At 36.8% G+C, this 24,553-nt stretch overlaps 6 protein-coding genes and 1 long non-coding RNA gene across 8 annotated transcripts; 4 read left to right on the top strand and 3 right to left on the bottom strand.

Moving 5' to 3' along the window:
• The first annotated feature begins 877 nt into the window (after window positions 1-877).
• LOC111805832 (proteasome subunit alpha type-1-B-like) lies at window positions 878-4,141 on the top strand. Its single transcript, XM_023691072.2, has 2 exons — window positions 878-1,388; window positions 3,433-4,141. Exons 1-2 carry the CDS (start codon window positions 1,038-1,040, stop codon window positions 3,925-3,927), a joined length of 846 nt encoding a protein of 281 aa, XP_023546840.2. The 5' UTR covers window positions 878-1,037; the 3' UTR covers window positions 3,928-4,141.
• Window positions 4,142-4,389: 248 nt separating this feature from the next.
• LOC111805830 (uncharacterized) lies at window positions 4,390-7,829 on the bottom strand. Of its 2 annotated transcripts, XM_087128497.1 has the most exons (8): window positions 7,603-7,826; window positions 6,885-7,148; window positions 6,718-6,789; window positions 6,290-6,328; window positions 6,096-6,203; window positions 5,918-6,015; window positions 5,661-5,772; window positions 4,390-4,818 (listed from the first exon to the last, which is right to left on the bottom strand). In XM_087128497.1, the coding sequence occupies exons 1-8, from the start codon at window positions 7,753-7,755 to the stop codon at window positions 4,570-4,572; spliced, it is 1,095 nt and encodes a 364-aa protein (XP_086984623.1). In that variant the 5' UTR covers window positions 7,756-7,826; the 3' UTR covers window positions 4,390-4,569. The 2 variants fall into 2 exon arrangements, with proteins under 2 accessions (XP_086984623.1, XP_086984624.1); XM_087128498.1 differs by lacking the exon at window positions 6,718-6,789 and having other exon boundaries at window positions 7,603-7,829.
• Window positions 7,830-9,693: 1,864 nt separating this feature from the next.
• On the bottom strand, window positions 9,694-14,517 carry LOC111805658 (gamma carbonic anhydrase 1, mitochondrial). Its single transcript, XM_023690807.2, has 5 exons — window positions 14,277-14,517; window positions 13,476-13,619; window positions 11,700-11,825; window positions 11,396-11,547; window positions 9,694-10,417 (listed from the first exon to the last, which is right to left on the bottom strand). Exons 1-5 carry the CDS (start codon window positions 14,389-14,391, stop codon window positions 10,133-10,135), a joined length of 822 nt encoding a protein of 273 aa, XP_023546575.1. The 5' UTR covers window positions 14,392-14,517; the 3' UTR covers window positions 9,694-10,132.
• A 1,034-nt stretch (window positions 14,518-15,551) lies between these two features.
• Window positions 15,552-19,770, top strand: LOC111805261 (uncharacterized). Its single transcript, XM_023690244.2, has 4 exons — window positions 15,552-15,713; window positions 16,292-17,417; window positions 17,661-18,843; window positions 19,456-19,770. Exons 2-3 carry the CDS (start codon window positions 16,308-16,310, stop codon window positions 18,705-18,707), a joined length of 2,157 nt encoding a protein of 718 aa, XP_023546012.2. The 5' UTR covers window positions 15,552-15,713; window positions 16,292-16,307; the 3' UTR covers window positions 18,708-18,843; window positions 19,456-19,770.
• LOC111805264 (CBS domain-containing protein CBSX3, mitochondrial-like) lies at window positions 19,192-21,170 on the bottom strand. The gene is made up of 5 exons (XM_023690247.2): window positions 20,913-21,170; window positions 20,747-20,825; window positions 19,751-19,824; window positions 19,608-19,668; window positions 19,192-19,476 (listed from the first exon to the last, which is right to left on the bottom strand). The coding sequence occupies exons 1-5, from the start codon at window positions 21,168-21,170 to the stop codon at window positions 19,334-19,336; spliced, it is 615 nt and encodes a 204-aa protein (XP_023546015.2). The 3' UTR covers window positions 19,192-19,333.
• Window positions 21,053-24,131, top strand: LOC111805265 (uncharacterized). The gene is made up of 3 exons (XR_015422919.1): window positions 21,053-21,190; window positions 21,283-21,373; window positions 23,892-24,131. It is a non-coding gene; the product is annotated as an uncharacterized LOC111805265 (long non-coding RNA).
• On the top strand, window positions 21,838-23,322 carry LOC111805262 (oxidoreductases, acting on NADH or NADPH). The gene has a single exon (XM_023690245.2). It carries the CDS (start codon window positions 21,838-21,840, stop codon window positions 23,149-23,151), a length of 1,314 nt encoding a protein of 437 aa, XP_023546013.2. The 3' UTR covers window positions 23,152-23,322.
• Window positions 24,132-24,553: the final 422 nt, after the last annotated feature.

Genomic DNA, 24,553 nt, shown 5'->3' with positions numbered 1-24,553 from the left:
TAATTATCCATTTTGAATTTATAATTTCCTATATATTTTCATTTAAGCCAATTATTTTATATATATATGATAAATATTATTTTCAAAAATAAATTACTCTAATTATTATGCATTATATTTTATAATTATTAAACAATAATGATTTTTAAAAATAATTTTATTTTTATCATCGTCATTAAACTGTAACAATAAACAGTCCAAGTCCACCACTACAAGATATTGACAAGAGACGAGCTCTAATCGAAGTAAGGCTAGACTCTATCCACATAGTAGATATGTTTTAAAACCTTAAGAGAAAGCTAAAAAATGACAATATCTACTCGGGCTTAGATTGATACAAATGATATCATAGTTAGATATCATAGTTAGATATTGGACAACGTGTCAGCGCCCAAGGGGTGGACTGTGATACCGCACGTTAGTTGGAGAAAATAAGGAAACTTTTCTTACAAGGACATGAAAATCCTCTCACCAGTAGATGTGTTGTGAAACATTTATGGAAAGTTCAGGAGGAAAAGCATAGGAAAAATAATATCTATTAGCAATGGGCTTAGACGGTTACATAAATAAATTTATTTTTTATATATTGACGAGGTAAGTTATCCAGTCAGCAATATTTGAGACATTAAGTAATGTTTGTATTCACTAAGTTATGCTCGAACTAGTAATGTCATATCACTCATATGGTCACCGTGTTAAATCTATTTTGATTTATATAAAATAATGAAAATTTTTATTTAAAAAAAAAAAAACCAAATTAAATACTTTAATAGGAAATGAGAAACTAAAAAGAAAAAAAAAATGTTATTTTAAGTTTTAAATGGGAAAAAGTAATTAAAAATAAAAAAAATAAAAAACGAGTAAAGTCACCACAGTACAAAGTGAGGAAACCCATCGCCAAATATTGCCTTGGAGAAGACGAAAACCCCTAAATCCTCCATTAATACGACCTCAATCCTCTCCCTTTGTGCACACCAGGGATCGTGATTGTGGCTCTGCGAAACTCTTGAATTGTTTTTATTTTTGTTTCAGCAACAATGTTTAGGAATCAGTACGATACGGACGTGACGACATGGAGTCCGGCGGGGAGGTTGTTTCAGGTGGAGTACGCGATGGAGGCCGTGAAGCAAGGCTCCGCTGCCATTGGCCTCCGATCCAAGACCCATGTGGTTCTTGCCTGCGTCAATAAGGCTAACTCTGAACTATCCTCGCACCAGAAGAAGATCTTCAAAGTCGACGATCACATCGGCGTCGCCATTTCCGGCCTTACTGCTGATGGACGCGTTCTTTCCCGTTATATGAGATCTGAGTGTATCAATTACAGCTACACTTATGAATCTCCGCTTCCCGTTGGTCGTCTCGTAGTTCAACTTGCCGATAAGGCTCAGGTTTGTAAACGAAGCCCTCGTTCTGTTCACAATTTGTTGGTGCTTTTAGTTTCTTATGTATTTCTTGAATTTTAGCTATCTATGCTGTGGGTTTGAATTTATTTGGCTAGTGGCGGGCTTGGTTCTGAAATTACGCATTACCATAGCTGGATATTTAAAGGTGAAACTTTTCAGATTATTAAGTTCTCTAAGCTGAGGGAATAGAATGTGAATCTTTTATTAGCCAGAAACTGAAGTTAATGAACATTTTGGAAATGGCAGAAGGTTGCCTATGTATCCTCTAATTTTCAGCACTTTGAGTGTTTAAAGGCAGCTAAAGATTATGGGCTTTCTGCTTGCTTATCTTATGCTGTTAGTATTCGTTCCACTGATTCTTAACCCTGCAGTAGAAGAAACAAACAAGGACTTCGAGCTCTCCAATTTGTTTGATTTTTCTAATTGTTGAATTAGTTTGAACCCACATAGCCTTGCTGGTAATTTGTTCTTTCTATTTTTTGTAGTTTGTTGTTCAATAGTTTAGACTTTAGTAGAAGCCAGGAAGGTGAGTAATTTAGGGTCACAATGTATCTACCACTTTTTATGACCATTAGATGTATGAAAAATTAGATTCGTTTAACTATGTAGCTATCTGGTGGTCATGGGGGATGGCATAGCTCCCAAAAATTTATTCTGGAATGGTTTTCTAGGAACGTTTTCTTTCATGTTTCTGAATAAAAGCTTGGGTTCTTACCATAAAAAAAGAAAAAAAGAAAAAAAGTGGAGTGTTGAATTCCTGGAATTGGGTTTAATTTATTAGTATGTAACAGGGCACTGAGAGATAGCATGAGGACGTGCCATTCTCTACTAAGTTCTTTAATTCCGTTTCAATGTGGTTGTTGTGTTGGTGTTGGTGTTAGTGTTGGTGTTGATTTAAATAGATCCTTTGTTGGGTTAGATTTTGCTTTCAAGTTCTTTGGTTTGCCTAATCATTTTGATATCTCAATTCCTTTTTACTGCCCTTCTCCTAGCTTTGCTTGAAATTTGGGGAATAAAATGTTGGTACTCGGAATGCATGTAGTAGTGTAGATGAAGAAACAATCTTGGTAACCTGGCTTATTGCATTTATCCCACTTTTTGATTTTTTTTGTTAGAGATCTTGTATTCACAACAAAATAAAGACAAAAAAACCTGGAGTCCAGAGTTAGAGAAAATGGCATCCACCGCCAACTAGCTAATACAAGACCTTACAAACTAGGGTGATCTGAAATACTATGTGGTTATGTTATAGAACAAAATTTTCTGGGAAGGGCACTCTAATGAGAGACTGCATGAAGAACAAAATCGATATAGTTATGTAAGCATTTCTAACCAAACGCGTCGTGAAAGATGATCTGGTTTCTTTCTAACCAAATGAGCCATAGAAAAGCTCTAATGGCAAACTTCCAAACGTCTCTATCTTTTCATTTCAGCCACCAGCTTGAACGAGCTTTGAGGAGCTTATCTTCATGCATTTTATCCCCTCTTTAACCTCTACTTTTTTTTCCGCTGTAAAATAGGTTTACGTCAACCGATATGGGTAAAAGGGGAGTGGACTGCTATTTTGTTGTACGTGTACCCTTTTGTTTCTCCATAAATCATGGTAAATTCCTTCCCACGAGAATATATTCAAGTGTGTAGGACGTCCCTTATGGCTTTGCACCAGATGTAGTTGTTAATTGTTATCAATCTTTTGCTGGTTCTTCCTGCCTCCTCGAATCATTTAGATGTCTGTCCCCAGGCCGTTGGTAGGATCCAGCCCAAGCTCAAAAATCATGCCAGTATAGTGGTTTTGTATGGTTTCCTTTATTAGAAAGTTATCATCTTCCGTAAGATGGGAAAAAGCTCTAGAGGCAGGAAATATGCCAAAACAGGAATAGCACTGGATACTTTATTGAGGGTGTATTCTCTCTGAACTGTTCTGTTATATGTATGTCCAGGGCTCCAAGCATGGCTATTTTTACAGGGAACACCAGTTCTCATGTCCAGAAACTTAGGTTTCTCTAATTATCTTGCACATTTGTTGCAGGTCTGCACCCAACGCTCATGGAAACGTCCATACGGTGTTGGTCTGCTGGTAGGTGGTCTGGATGAGTCTGGCGCTCATCTCTACTACAACTGCCCGAGCGGGAATTACTTTGAATATCAAGCTTTTGCCATAGGATCCCGTTCACAGGCTGCAAAGACATACTTGGAAAGGAGGTTTGAGAACTTCAAGGACTCTTCTAGAGACGACTTAATCAAAGATGCACTGATGGCTACCAGAGAAACCTTGCAAGGAGAAAAACTGACTTCCTCCATATGCACGATTTCCATTTTGGGAGTTGGTGAACCTTTCCATATACTGGATAGGGAAACTGTTCAGAAGTTGATTGATGAATTTGAGATTGTTAAGGAGGATGATGTCCCTGCTGCGGATCAGGATGTCGCCCCGGAGCAGGGTGATTCTGCTGCCCCCGAACCAGCTGCAGGGACAGACCAAGGTAGTGCCCCAGATCAAGGCGTGGCGCCAATGGATATCTAAGGGCACACACCGTGCAGACGTTGCCTCTCCCTTCCCCACTTCCTGGGTATTGCTGTTAGGTTTGGATCTTTAGTGCAGACATTTCGACACTTCTCTATTGTGGCCTCAGATTTCGGTTTTACATTTATGAAAGTTGTATCAGACCGTTGAAAATGCGGTATCACAACTGATTATGTTTTTCTATTATATTATTGTGAGAAGAACATTAAGCTGATCCACAATGGTCCTTAGACACCTGGAATCAAGTTAGTTAATATTGAATTGTATGAAGGGGAAAATCTTCAGAAAGAAGATGAATGGATTCTTTCCATATGTGAAGAGGATAGATGACAGATCTTGATGCATTGCAAAGTTCGCTCGAAGTTTTATGGATCCGAGCCAAAGACGCTTCGACGTTAGGACTTCTTATATTAAAGGTCTCTTTTTAAACATGCATGCATATACACACTAGAGACCACAGAGTAGCTTGAAAGTAGATGAAATCACATTAATGAAGAACAACTTTTTACATCTTGTTTATGGAGAGAATAAAGCCTAAGATTATCAAACAGGTCCTCCAGCTAACTTCAAATAACTTGAAAGAGATGCCTGTTAAAGAGAGAAAATTGATGGAGGCAACAATGGTATGAGAGAAATGATTGATCATTGAGGGATCTCAGGGAGAGGAAGCCCTTTGATCTGCAAATGCTTGTGCATCCATTGCCTGTTTTCTGGGGTAACCTCACCCCCAAGGGCACGGATGACAGAACCGCCGCTGCACGATCCCAATTGACAGCATTTCACAAGAGATAATCCCTTCACTAATCCGTATAGAAACCCGCTCGCAAACAAGTCGCCTGCTCCGGTCGCATCGGTCGCCTTTGACTCCCCTATCGCTGGAACTCGAACAACCTGATATGTTGAGGGGAGTTATGTAACTTCATTACTAATGACCCACATGGAAATATTGTATCAGAATTCAGAAACACTCAGTTCCACTCTATGATCTCTTGAATTTGTGTATTGCTTTGGCCAAACTAAACATTTCCTAGATGCAACGAGAAACTTCCCTGTCCTATTGAAATGAATGAAAGAATACAAAGGACATAAAAAAGACAAACCCCCAAAAGAAGCCAAGCTAAAGACAAGGGGTCCAATCAAGTAAGTTCAACCTTAACCGACAAAAATCCTTGCACACCAAAAGTCAAAGGGAGAGGAAGATATTACCCTCAAGGTTTTAAAACGTGTCTTTCAAAGTTACACAGCGAACTGTTACTCATCCAGATACTATAACTACTAGCGGTAGGCTTGAGTTGTTACAAATAGTTTTAGAGCCAGATATCCAGTGGTGTGCCAGCGAGGACATTGTGCCCCCCAAGGGGTGGATTGTGAAATCCCACATCGGTTGGAGAGGAGAAATTAAAACCTCTCTCTAATAAAGGCGTTTTATAACCGTGAGGTTGACGGTGTGATACATAACAGGCAAAAGCGGACAATATATGCTAGCGGTGGGCTTGGGCTGTTACAGAAAGTCTCTACCTAGACCGCTCCACACCTTTAAACACTTTATTATTCCTCTCCCTAAAGACTCCAAAAGCAAAGCACGAGTGCTAGTTATCCACAAAAAAAATACTCATTTTACCAACGATCCATGCGTAAGCTTGAAACATGGTGTTCATGAGAAAGAAACTAGAAGATATTCTAATGTTTGAATCGTCACATGTTGCCAACAAGAGGAAAAATCAATCACTAACCTCTTTTCCATGCTTAGCGATACAACCATTGGCACCTAATGTCACCACTGCCCATTGACAGTGCTTTGCAAGAAATTCTAGTGCAACTTCAGGATCAGCGTCTTTCTCACCCCTGTAAAGATTACAGATGTTAATACTATCTACTAGAAAATGTTCTGCAACAGAACTAAAATATCCTACAGCTGAAGTAGTGCAGATATCAAATTAACAATCAGTCGAGTTCGAAGAATAACGAGCTTAAAAGGAATGACAATCACCCTATCAACTCCTTTGCTTCGTCCTCATTGGCAAAGCAAAGGTCGATATCCCCGGACTCCAATAGCTTGAGAAGAGGCAATCGAAAATTCCGAACCATCTGGCCAAATATAGAGATGTGAGCTACTTTTGTTTAACATTTCTTTTAAAACGACATAACAAAGTTGTCTATTCCTATACCTCAAAACTGGCCAAATCCAAGGATACTAAAACTCTCTCTTGTTTGGCCATCTTTACAGCTGCTTGAATAACTTCTAAGCTAAATATACTATATCTCATTACAAGCCACTGCAATAAAGACATGGAAATAATTAAGTCTACCAAAAGCCTCTACCTCTTATGTTAAAAGAAAATAAAGATGTGAGTATCCTGACCTTAGAGCCCTTAAAGTCATCTCTACTCAGTTCATTGCCCTGAAAGATCACAAAACAAATAGATAATCAGCATATTTAGTAACCAAAGCTCATCTGTTTAACATTCAAAAGTACTAAAACTGATCAATTTATTCAACAAACCAACAAAAACTCAGTAACAGCCCAAATACACCGCTAGCAAATATTGTTCTTGGTTAAAAATGGTATTAGAGCCAGACACCGAGCAGTGTGCCAGCAAAGACGGTGGCCTCCAAGGAGGGTGGATTGTGAGATCCCACATTGGTTGGAGAGGGGAACGAAGCATTTCTTATAAGGGTGTAGAAACCTCTTCCGAGTAGACGGCCCTTGAAAGGAAAATCCAAAGAGGACGATATTTGCTAGCAGCGTGGTTGGACTGTTACAAACTCCCAACTGAGAAGGTAATATACCTGAACTTTGACTGCGCTTGAGAGACAGGGTCGCATTGTGCGGTTGCCCAATGAATCAACCAGGCAGACACACTGCCGGACAATTTACAATACATTCTCAGAACTTTAAAACACATAAACACAGAATGCAAATTTGGACACCCCACTATGAAGGGAGTGAAGCAGACCTGAGCTGTGGGTCCTTTGATCATCCTCAATCTTGAGAGATTGACCCCATTGGAGCCCATGTTACTGACAAACAATTTTCCTTGCTCGTCATCCCCATAGGCGCCAATGATTCCACAGCTGACTCCAAACCCCGCACTCAACCCTCGAATTGTGTTAGCAACACTTCCCCCAGCTATTGTCTTGACCGGCGTCAGATCATCAGGCGAGGAAAGTATATAGGATTTCACCTCCCTCAGAATATTCTCAAGCTCTTCCATACCAACCTGAAAATAAACTCAAAACAGACGAAATTCAGCACTTGGATACGAATAAAATGGTGAAAAAAGAAACATAAACTAAATTCTCCTCCCCACATGCTCGATTAAAGCAAACAAAAACAGAGCATTACACAAAAACAACAAGAATTCAGCTCCTAAAAGTAGAAAAAAAAAAAAACAAAATCAACAGCACCGCTAAGAAATCCGACTGTATTGGACAGTAAAAAGACAGTTCTAAAACCACACAGAACAGAGCACATAATCAAAGAGAGATTCAAACATTGGAAGAAACAAAAACGTCGCCAGAAGCAGAACCACCCGCTTAATCAAAGATGAATCAACAACACAGAAATTAGTCAATACAATTCTGATCTTAAAAACACAACGAAATCCAAAACAGAACACAACAAACAAAATTGAGCGAGTAGAGTAAAAAGGCGAAAGAAAGAAGGATGTTTACCGGCATTGAGCCACCGCGGTCGCCGGGAATTCGATCAAGAAGAGAGGAATCGACACGAGCAACATGGTCGATAAGGGCAGCAGGTTGAAGACCAAGAATAAGAGGGGCAGCTTCAGAGTCATTGGCAGTGTGAAGCAAAGGCTCGGCTCCCATCTTGGTGGCTTAAGGACCTGCTTTCTCTGCCCTCCTTTATATAGGACTCCGGAGGGACTCCGAGGGCTACGGAATCTGTGAGCCAAAAAGTGAACCCAACTTAATTACGACTCTCTTATGCCCATTTTGGGAATTTTTTTGAATTTAGAGTAATTTGTGGAAAATTAAAATAAATAAATAAAAGATAAATAATTTAGAGTATATTTAACATAACTTATTTTTCAAGGATAAAATCTGTATATTTTTTTAAAAATACTTTAGAATTAATTTTTAAATTACTTATTTAGTAAAAAAAATTTTAAAATTTATTATTTTAAAATTTGTATAATATATCCATTTTTTTAAAATAGTGAAATTAAAACATCCGAGATATTAGGGATAAATTTAAATAAAAAGAATTTTAAAGACCATGTGATTTATTATTTATTATTATTATTATTATTATAAGAAACCAAATAAATATATAAACCCAAAATATTATATTTATATTATTATTATTTGAAAGAATCTGGGCCGGCCGTATAACGCCACTTAGCCACTGGATTTTTATATTATTATTTATCCGGCGGATAAATCATAACGCTTTGTGGGCCCATTCAAATTTTCAAGAAATAAATATTATATTTATTCAATTTGTTTGAAGATTCTTAATTTAATAAATTCTTAACTTTTAAATTTTATATCTAAAATGTAATTAAAAGTTTTTTAATACAGAAGAATCTATTCCTCAAAAATCCAAAAGTTCAAGATTTGTAAAATATTTTTAAAATTTTAACAATTATGTAATTTATGAATTTTATAAAAAAAAAAAACCAAATTTTATTTATAATATTCTTTCAAAATTACAATATTAACCTCCAACAAAATTTTCGTTTATATATATTCTAAAATTATTATCTAAAACAAATACGGCGATGATCTCAAATGATGTGACAATGTTGGTATCTTAATTTGCGTTTAAGATTATTATCACGTCATTTTATAATATCTCAATTTTCGTCGGTTCAATATTTTAAAAGATAATTTTGAAACGCTTTGGTGGTGCTTTCCGCAAAAGGCATGGGTGCATCTTCTTCTCCATCAGTTCCACATGGAAATGATTGTGCTTCCACTTTCAATAATTGTGTGAAACCTTCGGCTAATGTGTGCAACAATGGCGGATCAAAGAAATGGATTCCCCTAAATGTTCCTTTTTCTTTGTTTATTTCTCACACATTTGGGCTCCTCAAATCACGCCCATAACATACAAAACATTTGGCTTTTCAGAGACTCCAAGGTCTTCTTCTTCTTCGTCTTTTTTACTTAAAAAATCTTTAATGATTTCAACAAGAATCTGATCCACTTTTATTATAATCTTCAGATTCCCAGACAAACTAAAGTTCAAGTGGGTTCATTTCATCGCATGTTATGGGATTTATCCTGCTCATTATTATGCTATAATCATCTAAGTTCTATAAAATAAGACACGTCGGGAGAACTATAATCATCTAAGTTCTATAAAATAAGACACGTCGGGAGAACGAAACATTTCTTACAAAAGAGTATAGAAACCTCTCTTCGGTAGCTGAAGAAAGTATTGAAGAAAAAGCTAAAAAAGGACTATAAAGACGTGAAAACTTTAAAAAGACGTAAAAACAGCCTCTTTATAAAGACGTGAAAATCTTAAAAAGGCAAGTCTCAAAAGAAAAATCAAAATAAAACAATATCGGCTAACAGAAGCCTCAAAGAGAAGACCAAAGAAGAGAATATCACCTGTAATGCAACAACGTTCATTCAAGATCTTATTGAACACATTATAGATACTTGTTTTTTTAAAATTAGAGATGAACTTTAAAAATGAACTTGTAAATCATTGATTTTACCACTTTTTTTTTTTTTTTTTTTTTTATTTATCAGGCAATCAGTATCTGCTTGTCCAAGATCATTAAAGCCTCAACCTGTATCAAATATTCAGACTCCCAATTATAATGTAAATGTCCGAAGAATCCAAAGGACTTAAAACATACAGAGGGAGATTAGCCCTCAGCGGCTTTCACACCACTTTAGGAGTCACTTTCAGACAGTCTTTTGACATCAAATGCTTCAAATATCAGCAAAATGAGTGGGAAAAGGAACGAAAATTGGAGCTTCAATACAGAAGATGAACAAACTTACAATCTACTTTTATGAAGTCAGTTTCATCCTGAGCAGTAAAACCATTTCTAAAATGCTGCCAGAAGAATAGTCCCAACAGCCAAAATGGATGCCATAATTCTGCGGTAGAAGATGATCGATATTATTCTGCAAGTACACAAACTCTTTTTTGATGTATTTTTGCACATGATGCCAAAATACTCCTCAGCTAAACAAATCAAGATTGAACAAAGGATGGGTGGTTTTATTTCTGCAAAGGCTTGGGATCTTTATTGGGTAAGATGTTGTCGGGAAGGACGAGTTCAGGGGGTATTTCACGAACAACACCAAGCATTGAGTCATATTCTTCGTCCTTGCGAGCAAACTTCTTGCGGAGCACCTTCTCAAACTCAATTTCCTCGAAAGACTTTGCATTTTCAGCTGCGTGAACCTGTGCAAGGTTCAAGTAATTGGTGGCCGACTGAGATATGAAAGCTATCTCTTCATCAGTGAGCTTTCGGAGGAATTTCGCTGGATTCCCTCCCCATACCTGCAAATAAACATTGTGGTAAAGCTCACTACCCATGACCCCATAAAGCTAACATAGAAGCCCAAGTCCATGCTCCAATGCAAGTTCGGAACAGATTATCATTCAGAATTAGTATCCAGGGTAACCAAATTATTTCAAGATATGCACTAAAAGGTATTGATCAAAGAGGAATGGAATTCCCATATTCCAGTTTGGGATTTAAGGCCGGATCTTTTGATAGAGAGTAGGAATTGGATTTTCCCAATAGAGAAGATAGAAACAGTAAGATTTGGCCCTGAAAAATATGAACTTTTTGCCTGCTCAACAGATCAAGATTTTTCTTTTTTTTGGGTGTAATTCATCTCATCTTGATTTGATTTGCAACGCCTAAATTCAAACTCTTCTCACACTAAATTTATTGTGAATAGCAAGGATCCCAATGTGTCAACTCTACCTTTGGTCTGTGACTTACAAGAGTTTAAATATGCATGATAGGACTCAAAGACAGAATCCTTATATACTTGCATCTTGCCTAAAGTTTTTGCTCTATATAAAAGAGATGAGGAAACGATGAATGAGTGGCACCTTCTTTCTACATTTGGAGTGGCTTTATGTGTAGACATCAGAGTGGCTAATGAAAACTATCAACGATAGGTGGGTAAGCAACAAAGCTGAAGTACTTTGGAATAGTACAATTAGAGCTTCTTTTGTGGTTCGATTGGATATAAAAGAATGCTAGTCTGTACGATGACGAACAAAAATCTTTAGGCTGAGTTCAGCTTACAGCCTAAAGCTTCAAGTTGGAGTGTCCTTCAAAAGTCTTTGTAATTTCGTAGTTTCTTGATCAACCTTATTTAGGGTTGCTTTTTTGTAACCACTTTGCAGGAGACCTCCCCTACCTTGGCCTAAGAACAGGCGTCTCACTTTTTCTTTTTCTTTTTTTTAATGAAAAATTTTCGTCTTTTTTTTTTTTAAAAAAAAAAAAGTCTTGAGAAGTACCTCTCCAGAGGGGATCTTAGTATTCTGCCTCACCAGAGCTCCAGCAGCTACCATGGCATTTTTCTCAACAACAACACCATCAAGCAATGTTGCACCCATGCCAACAAAAGCCTCATCCTCAACGGTGCAGCCATGTAATACAGCACTGTGACCTGTCAGGTTTGAACTTTTTTTTAAGTAAGAAAACTTTAAAAATAATTAACATGTACAACCTCAGCATGCTCAGTTGCTCACAGTATACTGGACAAAAGATCAGACATAAATATATTATATGGCTACAGCTAAGATAACATAGCACACACACCTACGGTGACATTGTTGCCAATGATAGTCGGCAAAACCTTTCCACTTAGATTAGATTTTGCCACATGCACAAGGGAGTTGTCCTGTATGTTGGTTCCAGATCCCACACTGATGCTGTTCACATCACCTAGTCAAATAGATAACTAAGTTATGAAACAAAACTTGCAAAGAGTTCAATGTATAAGTAATGTCATTGGCTAACAAGCCTAACATGATATGAATTAAATGTCTATTTTAGTTTAAGTTCGATACTGTTTTACAGATTGTCAATTTCAGACATTTTAATGAGATAAAAATAAACAATATGTCTAAAAGACTGAGAAGTTGTTTGAAGAATGAAGATTGTATTTTATGATTTTCCGTTTTTTTAAAAATTGACAACTCCTATCTAAAACATACTTCAGCATATATTCTAATGAGAAATAATAACAAACAACATGGACACGAGACCGCGAGGTCCTCTGTAAAGATTATGTTTAAAATGATTTTCTGTTCTTAAAAAATGGATCTCTCCTAGGATAACCAGTTTGCAAAGTTTATTTTTTTCAAATAAATTAAAAAAACCAAAATATAAAACAGTTGACAATTTTTTCTATTTAAAGTAACTTTTGTAAAAATAATAAATAAGAGTAAACAGAACTACAAGGGAAACTAAGACATTCTCCCAACCTACAAAAACTGAAGGAGATGACAAAAAACTTTTCCGAATCTTAAAAGAGGAAAAGAAGAACAAATTTTTTTTGATTTACAGCATCAAGAGCACAATTAAATCTCATCATCTCCTAAGCTCAGAAAAATTAGTAGTTTTCCTTAAACAATTGAGCATTCCCCTCTAGCCAAAGCCTCCTCCAAGGAGCCACTTTCACTATACATTCCAAAGTCAATAGATGATAAGGAATAGTGAAAATCTTCCTGAACACACCAGCTTAAACCCAAGACCCTCTCCAAATGGAGGAATGGTACGAGTCTTCTATATGTTTGTAGCATAAGCGATGGGGCACTCCAAGAAGGAGAGAGTCTTCTATATTCTTAATGACCATATATAAACATAAAATTTAACGAAGAATACAAAAAAGAAAACACACGAAAATAACAAAATACTATTATTGTTTTTGAAGTTTTTTAAACTAAAAACTACTTTTAAAAATGATCCTACCAAAGGAGTTATATATGTGAACAATAAAATATAATAAATTCTAAACTATACTCCCCAACGGATCCTAAGTTGACCAAACATCAAGTGTCAAGGTTAAGGTGAAAAAGGAATGCAAGAGCTAGCCATGAAGCACCAGCAAGTAATTATTTTTTTTTGACAGGAAAAGACAAAGCCACAGATATTTAAAGCACGTAGAGTGCACAACCGAAGTGAGCTAATGATAGTTGAAATGTCAACAGATACGGAGAGGCACTCTGGATGACATTGCAAATTATTAATAAAGAAAACAAACAGAAAATTATTTTTTTAACATGCCATAAAAATACCAAAGACATCAAATAACACAAACTCTCATTACATTAGTTTTTACAAAAACCTTCACGTTAAGGAAGGAATATTAGTATGGGTAATATCCGAGTTGTTATTGGGATATTGAAAGGGCATGTGTTTCATTAGTGAAATTGTTAGGTAAGTAGTGTTGTTACAATAGCTTGAAGAGGTTTAAAATGGACGAAAATTTTAGAGTCCAAACTTTCAAAGCATGTACCGACAAGGTTAAATGTGCACAAACCGGACTATGAAATACTGTAACAACAAAGGAGTCCTTCACATGGGTTTTACCTCTCAAAACGCACCCATACCAAATAGAAGATCCTCTTCCAACTTGAACGTCCCCAATAATGGATGCACCCGGAGCTACAAATACGTCCTTGTCAACAACAGGTGCCTTATCAAATATGTTCATCAGAGTACGATGCCTCGACACTGCAGGAATCCTCAGACATATTAGTCCATCAGGTATCATCAATGAGATAGAACACGAAAAGGAAGCTCATAACCAAATTAAAATATCACAACAAACAGAAAATGAAGCAAATCTAACAAGAGGTGTATTTCAGTGACAGTGCCATCAACAATCACACTTTGAAATCCCCAAGTGAGTCATTTCACTAAAATTATTACTCCCAAAGTACACCTGCATTTGTAATTAAGAATTCCATTATATCCCAGTAAGTATGGTTTGCCCGCATTTGACACCCTCTCTTATAAAATCATAGAAGCATTCGTCATACGTTGCTTCGTATACCGCCATCAACAATTCTAATAAAAATCCAAAAAAAAAAAAAAAAATCGTGTACATCCGTAACCCTAATACTCGAAACCTCAGCCACTCAAAATTTGAGAATCAATGGGAACTCTGGCGTAACCACACAAACTACACGACGCATAAGCTGTATTTACCACGACAAACACTTTTCATCAATCAAATTCAGACAACATCAATTAGCATTCCGACAAGCTGATCCAATCAGGATAACAAAACTCCTAAAACATACCTGGATGAAAGTCAAAATTAAAGGAGAAAGATCCGAGACTATAGGAACGTGCTATATCAAAAAACAATAACAATAAATTGCTTACGCTGTTCTTGGAAGAAATATCTTCCTTGGAGGCGGCAGCCAAGACGATCGATTGCCTGACCCGTCTCACGGATCCAAAATCCAACGGTGTAAATGGCTTTCCCCAGAGTTCCCATCGTCTTCTTCTTCCTCCTCCTCTCTGACCTCGCGCTATTCAGAGCCAACCAAATCACTGGGAGCTTTTGGGCTTCTTGTACTCAGAAATGGAACGAGAAAGAAATGGGATCGCAGCAATAGGGTAATTTGGAAATCGATCTACCGAAACGCTGCGTTTTAGTCGCCTGGGTCTTACATGCTATACAAGCGCAAATTAATGCAACTCACCGTTATAAATTTTAGGTAATTCTATCGTACCTCCAATAACTAAATTCAAACCTATATATTTTGTCCAAATTATGATTTTTTTTTTAAATGTCAATATCCACCAAAAATACCTTGAATTATTTCATTTATTTTGTTGATTTTTTTAATTAAAAAATATGAATTTTCATAAAGAAACCCTTCTAAAACCCTAAAAATGACGTATTCAAGTTAAAATGGAACCCCGACCCATCGAACTTTGATATCTCAATGACCAACTAGCAAAAAAATAAATAAAATAACACAACTACCTCTATTCACGGTCGAAAATCTTAATATACAGATAATTTACAATATTGTAGGTATACGATTGGCTCGTCATTCAAAACCGTAATTATAACTCAAAAAATATATTGTGGCTAATTTGAACGGTAAATAAAAATAATTAATTTTATTACGTATAGAACAATTAACCGCTGTACTTTATCTAATTTTTTTTATTAGATTACAACAATTAGTCGACAATCCAAAAAAGATTACAATTGACCAATTAACTGAATCTGAAAAGAACTGTCTCATACATGCATCGTTGCAACTACTTTAATTTGTCGGGAAGACCTGAAGTTCGTGGATATCTGACATGTCATATATCGCCAATAAACAATATATGGCGTTGATTTTAACCAATGCTAATTGAACAACGATATTAAAGAAAATATTGACTTAATAAATTAAGAAATTTTCGATGGTAAAAAAAAAAGAAAAACTTGCAAATTAACGTCATAAATCAAACTAAATTATGAAAAGAAATTAACTTTTTTTTCTTTTTAGTTTTTCCACATATTAAAAAACATTTTTTTAACGTAAAATGTATTTTTTAGAAGAAATTTCAAAATTTAAAATAAAAATGAAAATTTCAATGTGTAAAAGAAAACCTAACATTCCATCAGATTATTATTATTATTATTATTATTTTCTAAACCCTATTTCAGGTTCAGTCACCCCCTCCCACCCATTTATCGTCACTGCACACTGCACGCCGTCCCTGCTCGACGCCGTCTCAACGGCTGCCACCACACGCTGCATTCTCAGCTGCCGCCGTCTCAGCCTTCCGCCGCTCATTTCTCTGATCTGCAAGGTTTTATTGTTATTATTATTTTTGTAATCTTTTTTTCGTTGGGTTATGTTGGTTTATTCTCTTCACCCACGGAGGAGAAAACGAAGAATATATATATATATATATAACTTTTGTTGTTGATTTGTTCTTCAACCAATGCTCTACTAGTCTGAATGAAAAATAAAAACTAAGAATTTATACCTCACAAATTAGAAGGCAAAAAAAAAGAAAAAGGGATTGAATCAGTTCATAAAAAAGGGGAAAGAAGAAGAAGAAGAAGAAAGAAATCCACCTGACGTTTAGTTTGCTTTGTTGAAGGAACAGCTGATTTGAAAAGGTTGAAATGATTCATATCAATTGAAAAAAAAAAATATAGAAAACTTACCTTGAGTTTTGAGTTTATTTGAATTGGATTGAGTAATTGAGTTGAATTGAGACACAGGGAGTTGTTTGCATATGAACTAGCTAGCCTTATTTTTTGTTTTCTAAAAAAAGTATCTTATGGGGTAGAATTGGAAGCAGATTTTCAAAAATTCAAGATTTGGAATCACAGTTCATTTCAAATTCCTTGTTTTTTTGTTTTTTGTTTTTTCATACAGGGCTAAGGGACCGAAGATGAGCCTAAAGCATTTACTCCATCGTCGAACACTGAAGGATTTTTGGAGAATCAATGGCAACATACACCGTTGTCAATCGGCTGTCAACATCAATGTCACTCGCACTTTCATCACATCACCTTCATTTGCTTTTCTCGATCGACACTACGGTTGTTATTCTTCAGTTCCTGTCAGGAATTTTGAGCTTGGAAAATCGAATTTAATTTTCAGTAGGTGCATTCACTCCACTGTAACTAAGTTGAGTGATGCAGCAATGGAGCCAAAACTTGAGTCTGCAGATGTTGAGGAAGATGACGGATCAATGAATGAGTTCTTATCCAGATTTGTCTGGATAATGCGTGGGAAGATTTCTGAAACATTTCCGGACTATGATAAGAAGACAGTCGATGCAATGCTTTTGATAATCGTGGAAAAAGTAGTATCTGAAATGGAAAAGGGTAGCTTTGAGCAGTCATTAAAGGCTTCAGCTGAGAATCGAGATTGGGACCTAAGCGAGGATTTGTGGAAGACAGTAAGTGAAGTTAGCAACATGGTTTTGGATGATATGAAGAAGGCTACAAAAAAGGAGAAAATGAAGGGTTTTCTGCTGTCTGAGGAAGTTCAAGAAATGTGTAGGTTTGCTGGGGAAGTTGGCATTCGAGGCGATATGCTGAGGGAATTTAGGTTCAAATGGGCCCGTGAAAAAATGGAGGAAAGCGAGTTCTATGAAAGTTTGGAGCAGCTAAAAAAAGAGGCTTGTACCCAGGAAGAAAACAATGATTCTCCGAGCAGTGTAGAGGCTGCATCCGAGGTGAAATCCGAGGCTGTTTCACTTCCCAAAAGGCGAGGGAAGATAAAGTACAAGATTTATGGTCTTGATTTATCTGATCCCAAGTGGAGTGAAGTAGCAGACAAAGTCCACGAGGCAGAGGAGGTGTTATGGCCCCAGGAACCGAAACCAATTTCTGGCAAATGCAAACTGGTCACGGAGAGAATTCTTTCATTAAATGATAACGAAGACCCATCGCCATTATTGGCTGAATGGAAAGATCTTCTTCAACCCACTAGGGTTGACTGGATCGCCTTACTCGACAAATTGAATGAGAGTAATAGATTCTTATACTTGAAGGTAAAAAACATTTCTCTTATTTTCCCTTCTTGCCATGTGTTATTGTCAATTTTATTGTCCATTTCAAATTTCACTCAGTTACCCTATTTATCTACACGTTGCTCGGTGGAACACTTTTGATTGCTGGTGTAATGCATTAGGATCTTTATTAGTGAATCTTTTCTACTCCATGTCAAAACGAACGACATAACGTTTGAAATTAGTAAGACCCTAAGTTTAATTCGTTGCTTATTATGAATGAAGGTTGCAGAACTTCTTTTGAGTGAAGAGTCTTTTCAGACCGACATCCGTGACTACTCTAAGCTTGTCGATGTCCATGCTAAAGAGAACCGCCTCGAGGATGCCGAAAGGATTCTTAAGAAGATGAACGAGAAGGGCATTACACCAGACATTTTGACAGCCTCAGTTTTAGTTCATATGTATAGCAAGGTGGGCAATCTTGATCGTGCAAAGGAAGCTTTTGATACCTTAAGGAGTCATGGGTTCCAGCCAGATGAGAAGGTTTATAATTCCATGATAATGGCATTTGTAAATGCTGGACAACCCAAGTTGGGCGAGTCGCTGATGAGAGAGATGGAAGCAAGGGACATTAAACCCAGCCAGGACATTTACATGGCATTACTAAGGTCATTTTCCCAACGTGGCGATATTAGTGGCGCTGGAAGAATTTCCGCTACTATGCAGTTTGCTGGCTTCTCGCCAAGTTTGGAGTCCTGTACATTGCTCGTTGAGGCATACGGGCAAGCTGGTGATCCCGATCAGGCAAGGAACAATTTTGACTACATGATAAAAATTGGGCACAGGCCTGATGACAGGTGCACTGCAAGTATGGTTGCAGCCTATGAAAAGAAGAATCTGTTGGACAAGGCTTTGAATCTTTTACTACAGCTCGAAAAGGATGGATTTGAGCCCGGGGTTGCAACTTATGCTGTTCTTATAGATTGGTTGGGCAAGTTGCAGCTGGTTGATGAAGCTGAGCAGATCTTAGGCAAGATCGGCGCGCAGGGTGACACCCTCCCTTTTAAGGTTCATATTAGCCTATGTGATATGTACTCGAGAGCTGGGATTGAAAAAAAGGCGCTGCAAGCTCTCGGGGTCTTGGAAGCTAAAAAGGAGGAGTTGGGACATGGTGATTTTGAGAGGATCATAAACGGACTCATAGCAGGCGGGTTTGTGCAGGATGCTAAAAGATTGCAGGGTGTTATGGAGGCCCAGGGTTTCACTGCTTCCCAATCACTTCAAATGGCTCTGAGGACATCTCAAGCTCTTCGTGGCAGGAGACTGCCTTGAGATGCTTTCTCGACCATTTATAAATTTATTGAAAATTCGTTTCTACTGGCGGAAATGTGAATATTTACCATCAACTAGCATTCTATGGCAAAGCTAGTGGCTGGAAAGAATTGGCATCTCAGCATTTCTTTGTCAGGTAGTGTTATTTACCTTTGTTTTTCTTCTCCTAAATGCTTGCACCTTCGATGTCATGTATTCTATGGCTACATTCATCATCTCTTGGTTCGATGTCAGGTATGTCGACGTTTTCTTATTAATCATTTTTCGGTTCCTATTTGCTTCATGTCGTACCTCATGGGTTGGCTTAGTGATCAATAAGGGTCGTGGGTATAACAAAAGGTACATAGAGAGAATGAGTTTAATCCATGATGGTCTCGAACGAGGTTTTGACACCCAAATATTGTAGAGTATTATCCCATGGAATTAGTCGAGGTGTATGCAAGCTTGTCGGAACATTCACAAATACGTAAAAAAAGAGACGACATGCTTTAATAACTGATTCTTTTAAATTTTTTGCTTGTTTGCTTTACATGGTATTCACTATCAGGCTGTTGTCTCTCAATAAAGCATGCTTGCTGTTACAGTAGTACTGAATCATGTGTTCTTAAATGTTTAGAACTCGATTTTTAGTACGATTCTCCTTTTATATACTCGTTTAGTCGCTCGAGTTCCCCATTTTGCTGCTTTACCACTGCTTTGACAACATCTACTACAGAAATCATGCCAACTAGTTTGCCATCTATCACAGGAACATGTCTTATGCGATTCTCTGCAAATGCCAAGAACTTCATCTAGATTATTCTCTTCTTAGATGGTCGTTGATGCAGCTGGAGAAGGAGCTGACTTACATTTTATATGGTAAATTCAGAATCTAGAGGACACTGTTCTTAGTATTTTTACCTGTCATAAGCTGCATTGCTTTAAGGATGTTCGTGTCGGACGTAACGGTTACTAGTTTGTCCTGTTCGTGAAAAATAAAAATGTGTTAGTGAGAACTGTTGTTTGTAATCTGGTTTTGTAGCTGAGGGAAGACAGAAAATAACCTCACAAGTCATTATTTCCCACACTTTTGTGTATATGGGACATCTCCCATCTGCTATTATCTTCTTCAGATAGTCTGGTTAGGAGGACCATAAAAATACGGCAATTACCAAGTTAATATTCATGGAACAGAGAACAATTTTTTTTAAAATCTTGATTTAATTTTTGGAATTTGCTTAGAATGCAAATGTGTTTTAGATGGAAGGCAAAATTGTTATAAATTTTCTTTTTTTGAGGAACCCATCATAATTTTAAATTTTAATCTATAATGCTTTACGTGTAATTTTTTTGTATCTTCAAACTTTATCATTAGTATGCTCGTTCTATGACTCAAACATATTGGATAATGCCTACGGGTCAATGGTATGTTCGATGTGGTGAAAAAATGCAAAAATGTCACAATCACACTTTCATGGTAGTGAACTTTTGATTGTGCGACACTCACTTCTCAGCAACAAGTGAGTTAAGTCTATTTGTTCTTGCGTCGCTTACGGCCAATCGACGTATGCTCGAGCTCTGGCCCCAATTCAAGAAGAATGTTTTAGAAAACGGGGTCGAGCCTCTGGTCCCGATTCAATGAAAAAGTTTTAGAAAATGGGGTACAGAGATTTCGAAAGAGAGGGTAGAAGCGACGTATGCTTGAGCCTCTGGCCTCGGTTCAAGAAGAATGTTTTAGAAAACGGGTCAAGCCTCTGGCCCCGGTTCAAGAAGAAAGTTCTAGAAAACAGGGTCGAGCCAGTTCAAAAAGAAAGTTTTAGAAAATAGGGTAGAGAGATTTCAAAAGAGAGTGTAGAGAGATGAACCGAAGAAAGTTCTAGAAAACAGGGTCGAGCCGGTTCAAAAAGAAAGTTTTAAAAAATAGGGTAAAGAGATACAACAACGACTTACTACATATAACCATCGGGGAGAAGTTATCACGAATCTCTACTGTGTTATGATATTTTCCTAATACTATCAGCATTTGTAATATTTTCCTATGCTATCAGCATTTCAGTTACCTCCTTCCGTTACAATTCCGGCGATGTGTTGTCCTTCAGGCTTCAACACCACCAACGATCCAACGTTGTTTCTAGCCATCTGCAGCAAAGAAAATTTCCTCAATCTTCTCAACAAGAAAAGCTTTCGAGCTTTTTGGAAATGGCGAAACCGAATCAAACTCGCTACATTTTGCACGGTATCAATGGCCGCATCATCCGCACTGCAGGATAACCACGAGGAGCCAATACTTCCATCTCCATTTCTCGAAACGATCTCCGCCACGGTAATATTCTCCAAACCTTTCAGTGGAGAAGACGACCCTCTTGATTCTGATCCTTCCAAAATCTTTTCCACTTGATTCGTTTCTCTCCTACACGAGTGCTGCGAGTTCGCGATCTTCAACGTCTCTTGCCACGATCGTAATGCTCTCACGATCGCCTGCATTTTGGATCTGTTCACCAAAGGTTCGAATGAAAATCGTTAGTTAATTCAAATATTGTCTCGTTTGATTTATTTATGAGTATTGTTAAACGATATTTGATCGTCTCTGTTCAAGCGATTGAAGAAACTCGTGAAGATTAGCGCGGAAATTGACCTAGAATCTGGATTGGACTGTGATAGGAAGCTCCGTTGATGATGAACATAAGGTATGCTCTATATTCCATGGCGATTTGAAGTAGAATAAACAGGAATAACTTGCAATTATCATTCATCACATTAAGAAACTAATTTGATTAGGGCACATCATTCTTTGCTTTTGCTTTACATGAATGTCTTGCAATCATCGATCATGATCGATCTCATCACGAAACTAACTTTTCAATTAATATTGCGATTAGTGAACATTCCTTGCTTCAATAATCTGAAAATGAAGATATATTTCTTATAAACCCGTGATCATTTCCTTAGTTAGCTAATGTGAAACTCCCTCGCAACAATCCTTAACATTGAAAACCATAAACTTTAGGATTGGACGATGCTGTTGTTCATAGAGAAGGCAAGAGCCTGCCATATTCTTTGTCCAACAGAAAGGTAAAAGAAAGCTAATCCAAAAGTTGAGCAATGTTTCTCAAGTATCCAATGCCAAATTATATATATAGCTTTGGACAGGATGCCTTCAATCATAAACCCATCATTCCTTTACTCTCTGCATTCTCCTCCTTCTGTAAATGAGGCCATAGATGAAGCAGAAACTTCGTCTTCACCGGCCGATACCGTGCCGAACATTCGGCATCAATCAGTCCAGTCTCCTGAGATAAAACCAGAACAGCCTCCTTTAGCACCAGCTCAGCCACCTGAAAGAACTGAAACTATGCCTATGCCTATGCCGCCTCCTGCCAATGTTCGTTCTAAGTCACCGTCACATTCTCGAGTGAAAAACCAAACCCGACCGGTTTCCAAGCCTCCATCGCCATCGAAAACAGCCCCTCAATCTTCAGTTGATTCCAATAAGTCCCCATTAGTATCAGGCAAAGCCTCTCCATCTCAGGAAGCTTCTTCAAAGCCTCCATCACCTGCAGCTACAGCTCCTCGACGCCGAATTGCTTCAAAGTCACCGTCTCCGTCATCGCAAGCATCACAATCAAGATTCAAAGCTGATTCTCAGCCTCCATCATCTTCAAGATCAGCATTTTCACTTCAAACTTCATTAGAAAACCAGCCTGAAACCAAGGAAGACCTGACATCTAAGAACAATTCCAATCCCCATTCGAACAAGAACTCTTCTAAAACCCCAATCCAATCGGATCAAACCATAGAAAATGGCTTAGAAACCTCTCCAGAATCACAGGAACAGTCAAAAGAAACTAAGGAAAATCTGGAAAAGGACTCAAAACAGGAAGAATCCATGGAAGACTTAGCCAAAGCTTTTCAGAAACTAAACATCAAATATTCAGACAAAGAAAACCCAAAGAGTTTCACAACACTCATAGGCAACAACAAAGGGGCATCAATGCACTTACACTCCGGCCAACCCAAAGCCGATAGTTCAATCCACATCCACCGTCAGTATAAGAACAATCCAGTTCAAATCGCTAAAAGTTTCACAGAAATGGAAGGAAATTTCAATCATAAAACACCCCAAGATTCAAGAACAGAAGAGAATCCAGCCCAAAAATTATATATCAACATCAATGTTCAAGGTATGAACAACTCAATCATGTTAGATAGCTCATTTACTGAGAATGATCCTGGAATCAATTTGAAATTCCCTCGAGAACCAACAAAATCCAAAGATGAATTACAGGCTAAACACTTAGCAAAACCTGCCGAGAGGGTTACCCATGAACCCGCCGTAAGACGAAGATGCCTGAGAGGGCTGTTAATGGAGTCGAGCGATTCTGAGGTCGACAACCCAGAAAAGCCCCGACGCCATGGCTGCCGCTACTCTCGAGGCTGCAAAGGAAAAAAGGTCGAAACTCTGTAATCTCCATTGCTTCTGGGATTTTAGTTTCTGTTTTTCAGCATCTTAAGTGGTTGAAATTTCTGGGTTTTGTGAGAGTTTTGAGCTTTTATGGAGTTCTTCTTCTTCCCATTTGGATTGTACTCTGTTCTTGAAAGATTGAAGTTAAATACAAGATTGTTCTCATCTTGCACATGGATTCTGCCATGAAAATTATACTCAAATCTTCGGAACTAAAACATATTTTCCTTCATATTTTATATTCCAAAAAAAAAAAAAAAAAAAAAAAAAAACATGATAATACAATAGCCATCGCCTTTATTTTGAAGCTAGAATTTGAAATAGTTGTATTAATGAAAACTCTCCCATACATACACACCACCAACAAGAACAGCTTAACTACCATAGAAATTTAGAAATATGGTGATGTGAATGATGGAAAAATAAGTAATAGAAAGAACATTTCTTGTTCCTTCTTCTACAATCTTAAATATAAAATTTACACTTTAAATATAAATTTAGAATTTTAATCGAATAAATCTATAAAATTCAACGTTGGTATCAATTAATTTATTAGTTTAAAGTTCAAATTAGTCCATTGAAAAGTTTGTCATTCTTTTTTTCTACTTCTTTTTAATTAGAATGTCATATAGTAGTTGAAACTTCAAAATCAACATCGTTAATAAAAAAAAAAAGTCTACTTGAAGTTGTTTTTCGTGTTCTCGTAGTGTTCTTGTAACGATTTTTTTTTTTTTTTTGTGAAGGTTGTGATGGTAGCGCGGTGTTGAACTATAATTCTATGGATGAATTTATTCTGGTAAGGTCGGGTTTATTTTGAGAAAAAAATATTTTTAAGTGAAAAAAAAAAAAACAAAAGGCGTTGGCTTTTCGTCAAATCACTTCAACGAATAACATTACAACTGGCGTTTGTTGTTTTAAAATAATACAAATTGCTTCTTTTTCAATTCTAAATGGTTTGTCCATTTTATTATTAATTATTTATTCATTTCTTTATAAATTAATTACTCTTCATGCCCCACATTTTCTTTTTATACTATGCTCTATTTATTTATTTGATTCATAAGCTTTACTTTAATATCAATTTTCTTCATTATAGGTAAATTTTGAGGCAATAAAAAACACATCATGATTCCACAATTAGTCAATAAATTTTGATTTTAATGTTGATAAAGCATATCAATTTAATTATTCTTATATTGATATTTAATATCTAATAATTATTTAAAATTTGTCTGATTTTAATTCAAACTTGCAACTAATTTTGTTTAATATAAATTATTTGATAATTTTTTAGAAAATATATATTGGACGTTAGTATTGAAATTTTTAATTTTGTTATGATAATTTTTAAGAAAATTGATTTAAAAAGCTTTGATTTTGCTCGATTATTATTGATTTTGATCCC

Source organism: Cucurbita pepo, chromosome 11 (genome assembly GCF_057944985.1).
Source record: "Cucurbita pepo subsp. pepo isolate OVF chromosome 11, ASM5794498v1, whole genome shotgun sequence".
NCBI lineage: Eukaryota > Viridiplantae > Streptophyta > Magnoliopsida > Cucurbitales > Cucurbitaceae > Cucurbita > Cucurbita pepo.
This window is presented reverse-complemented; position numbering and strand designations above follow the sequence as displayed.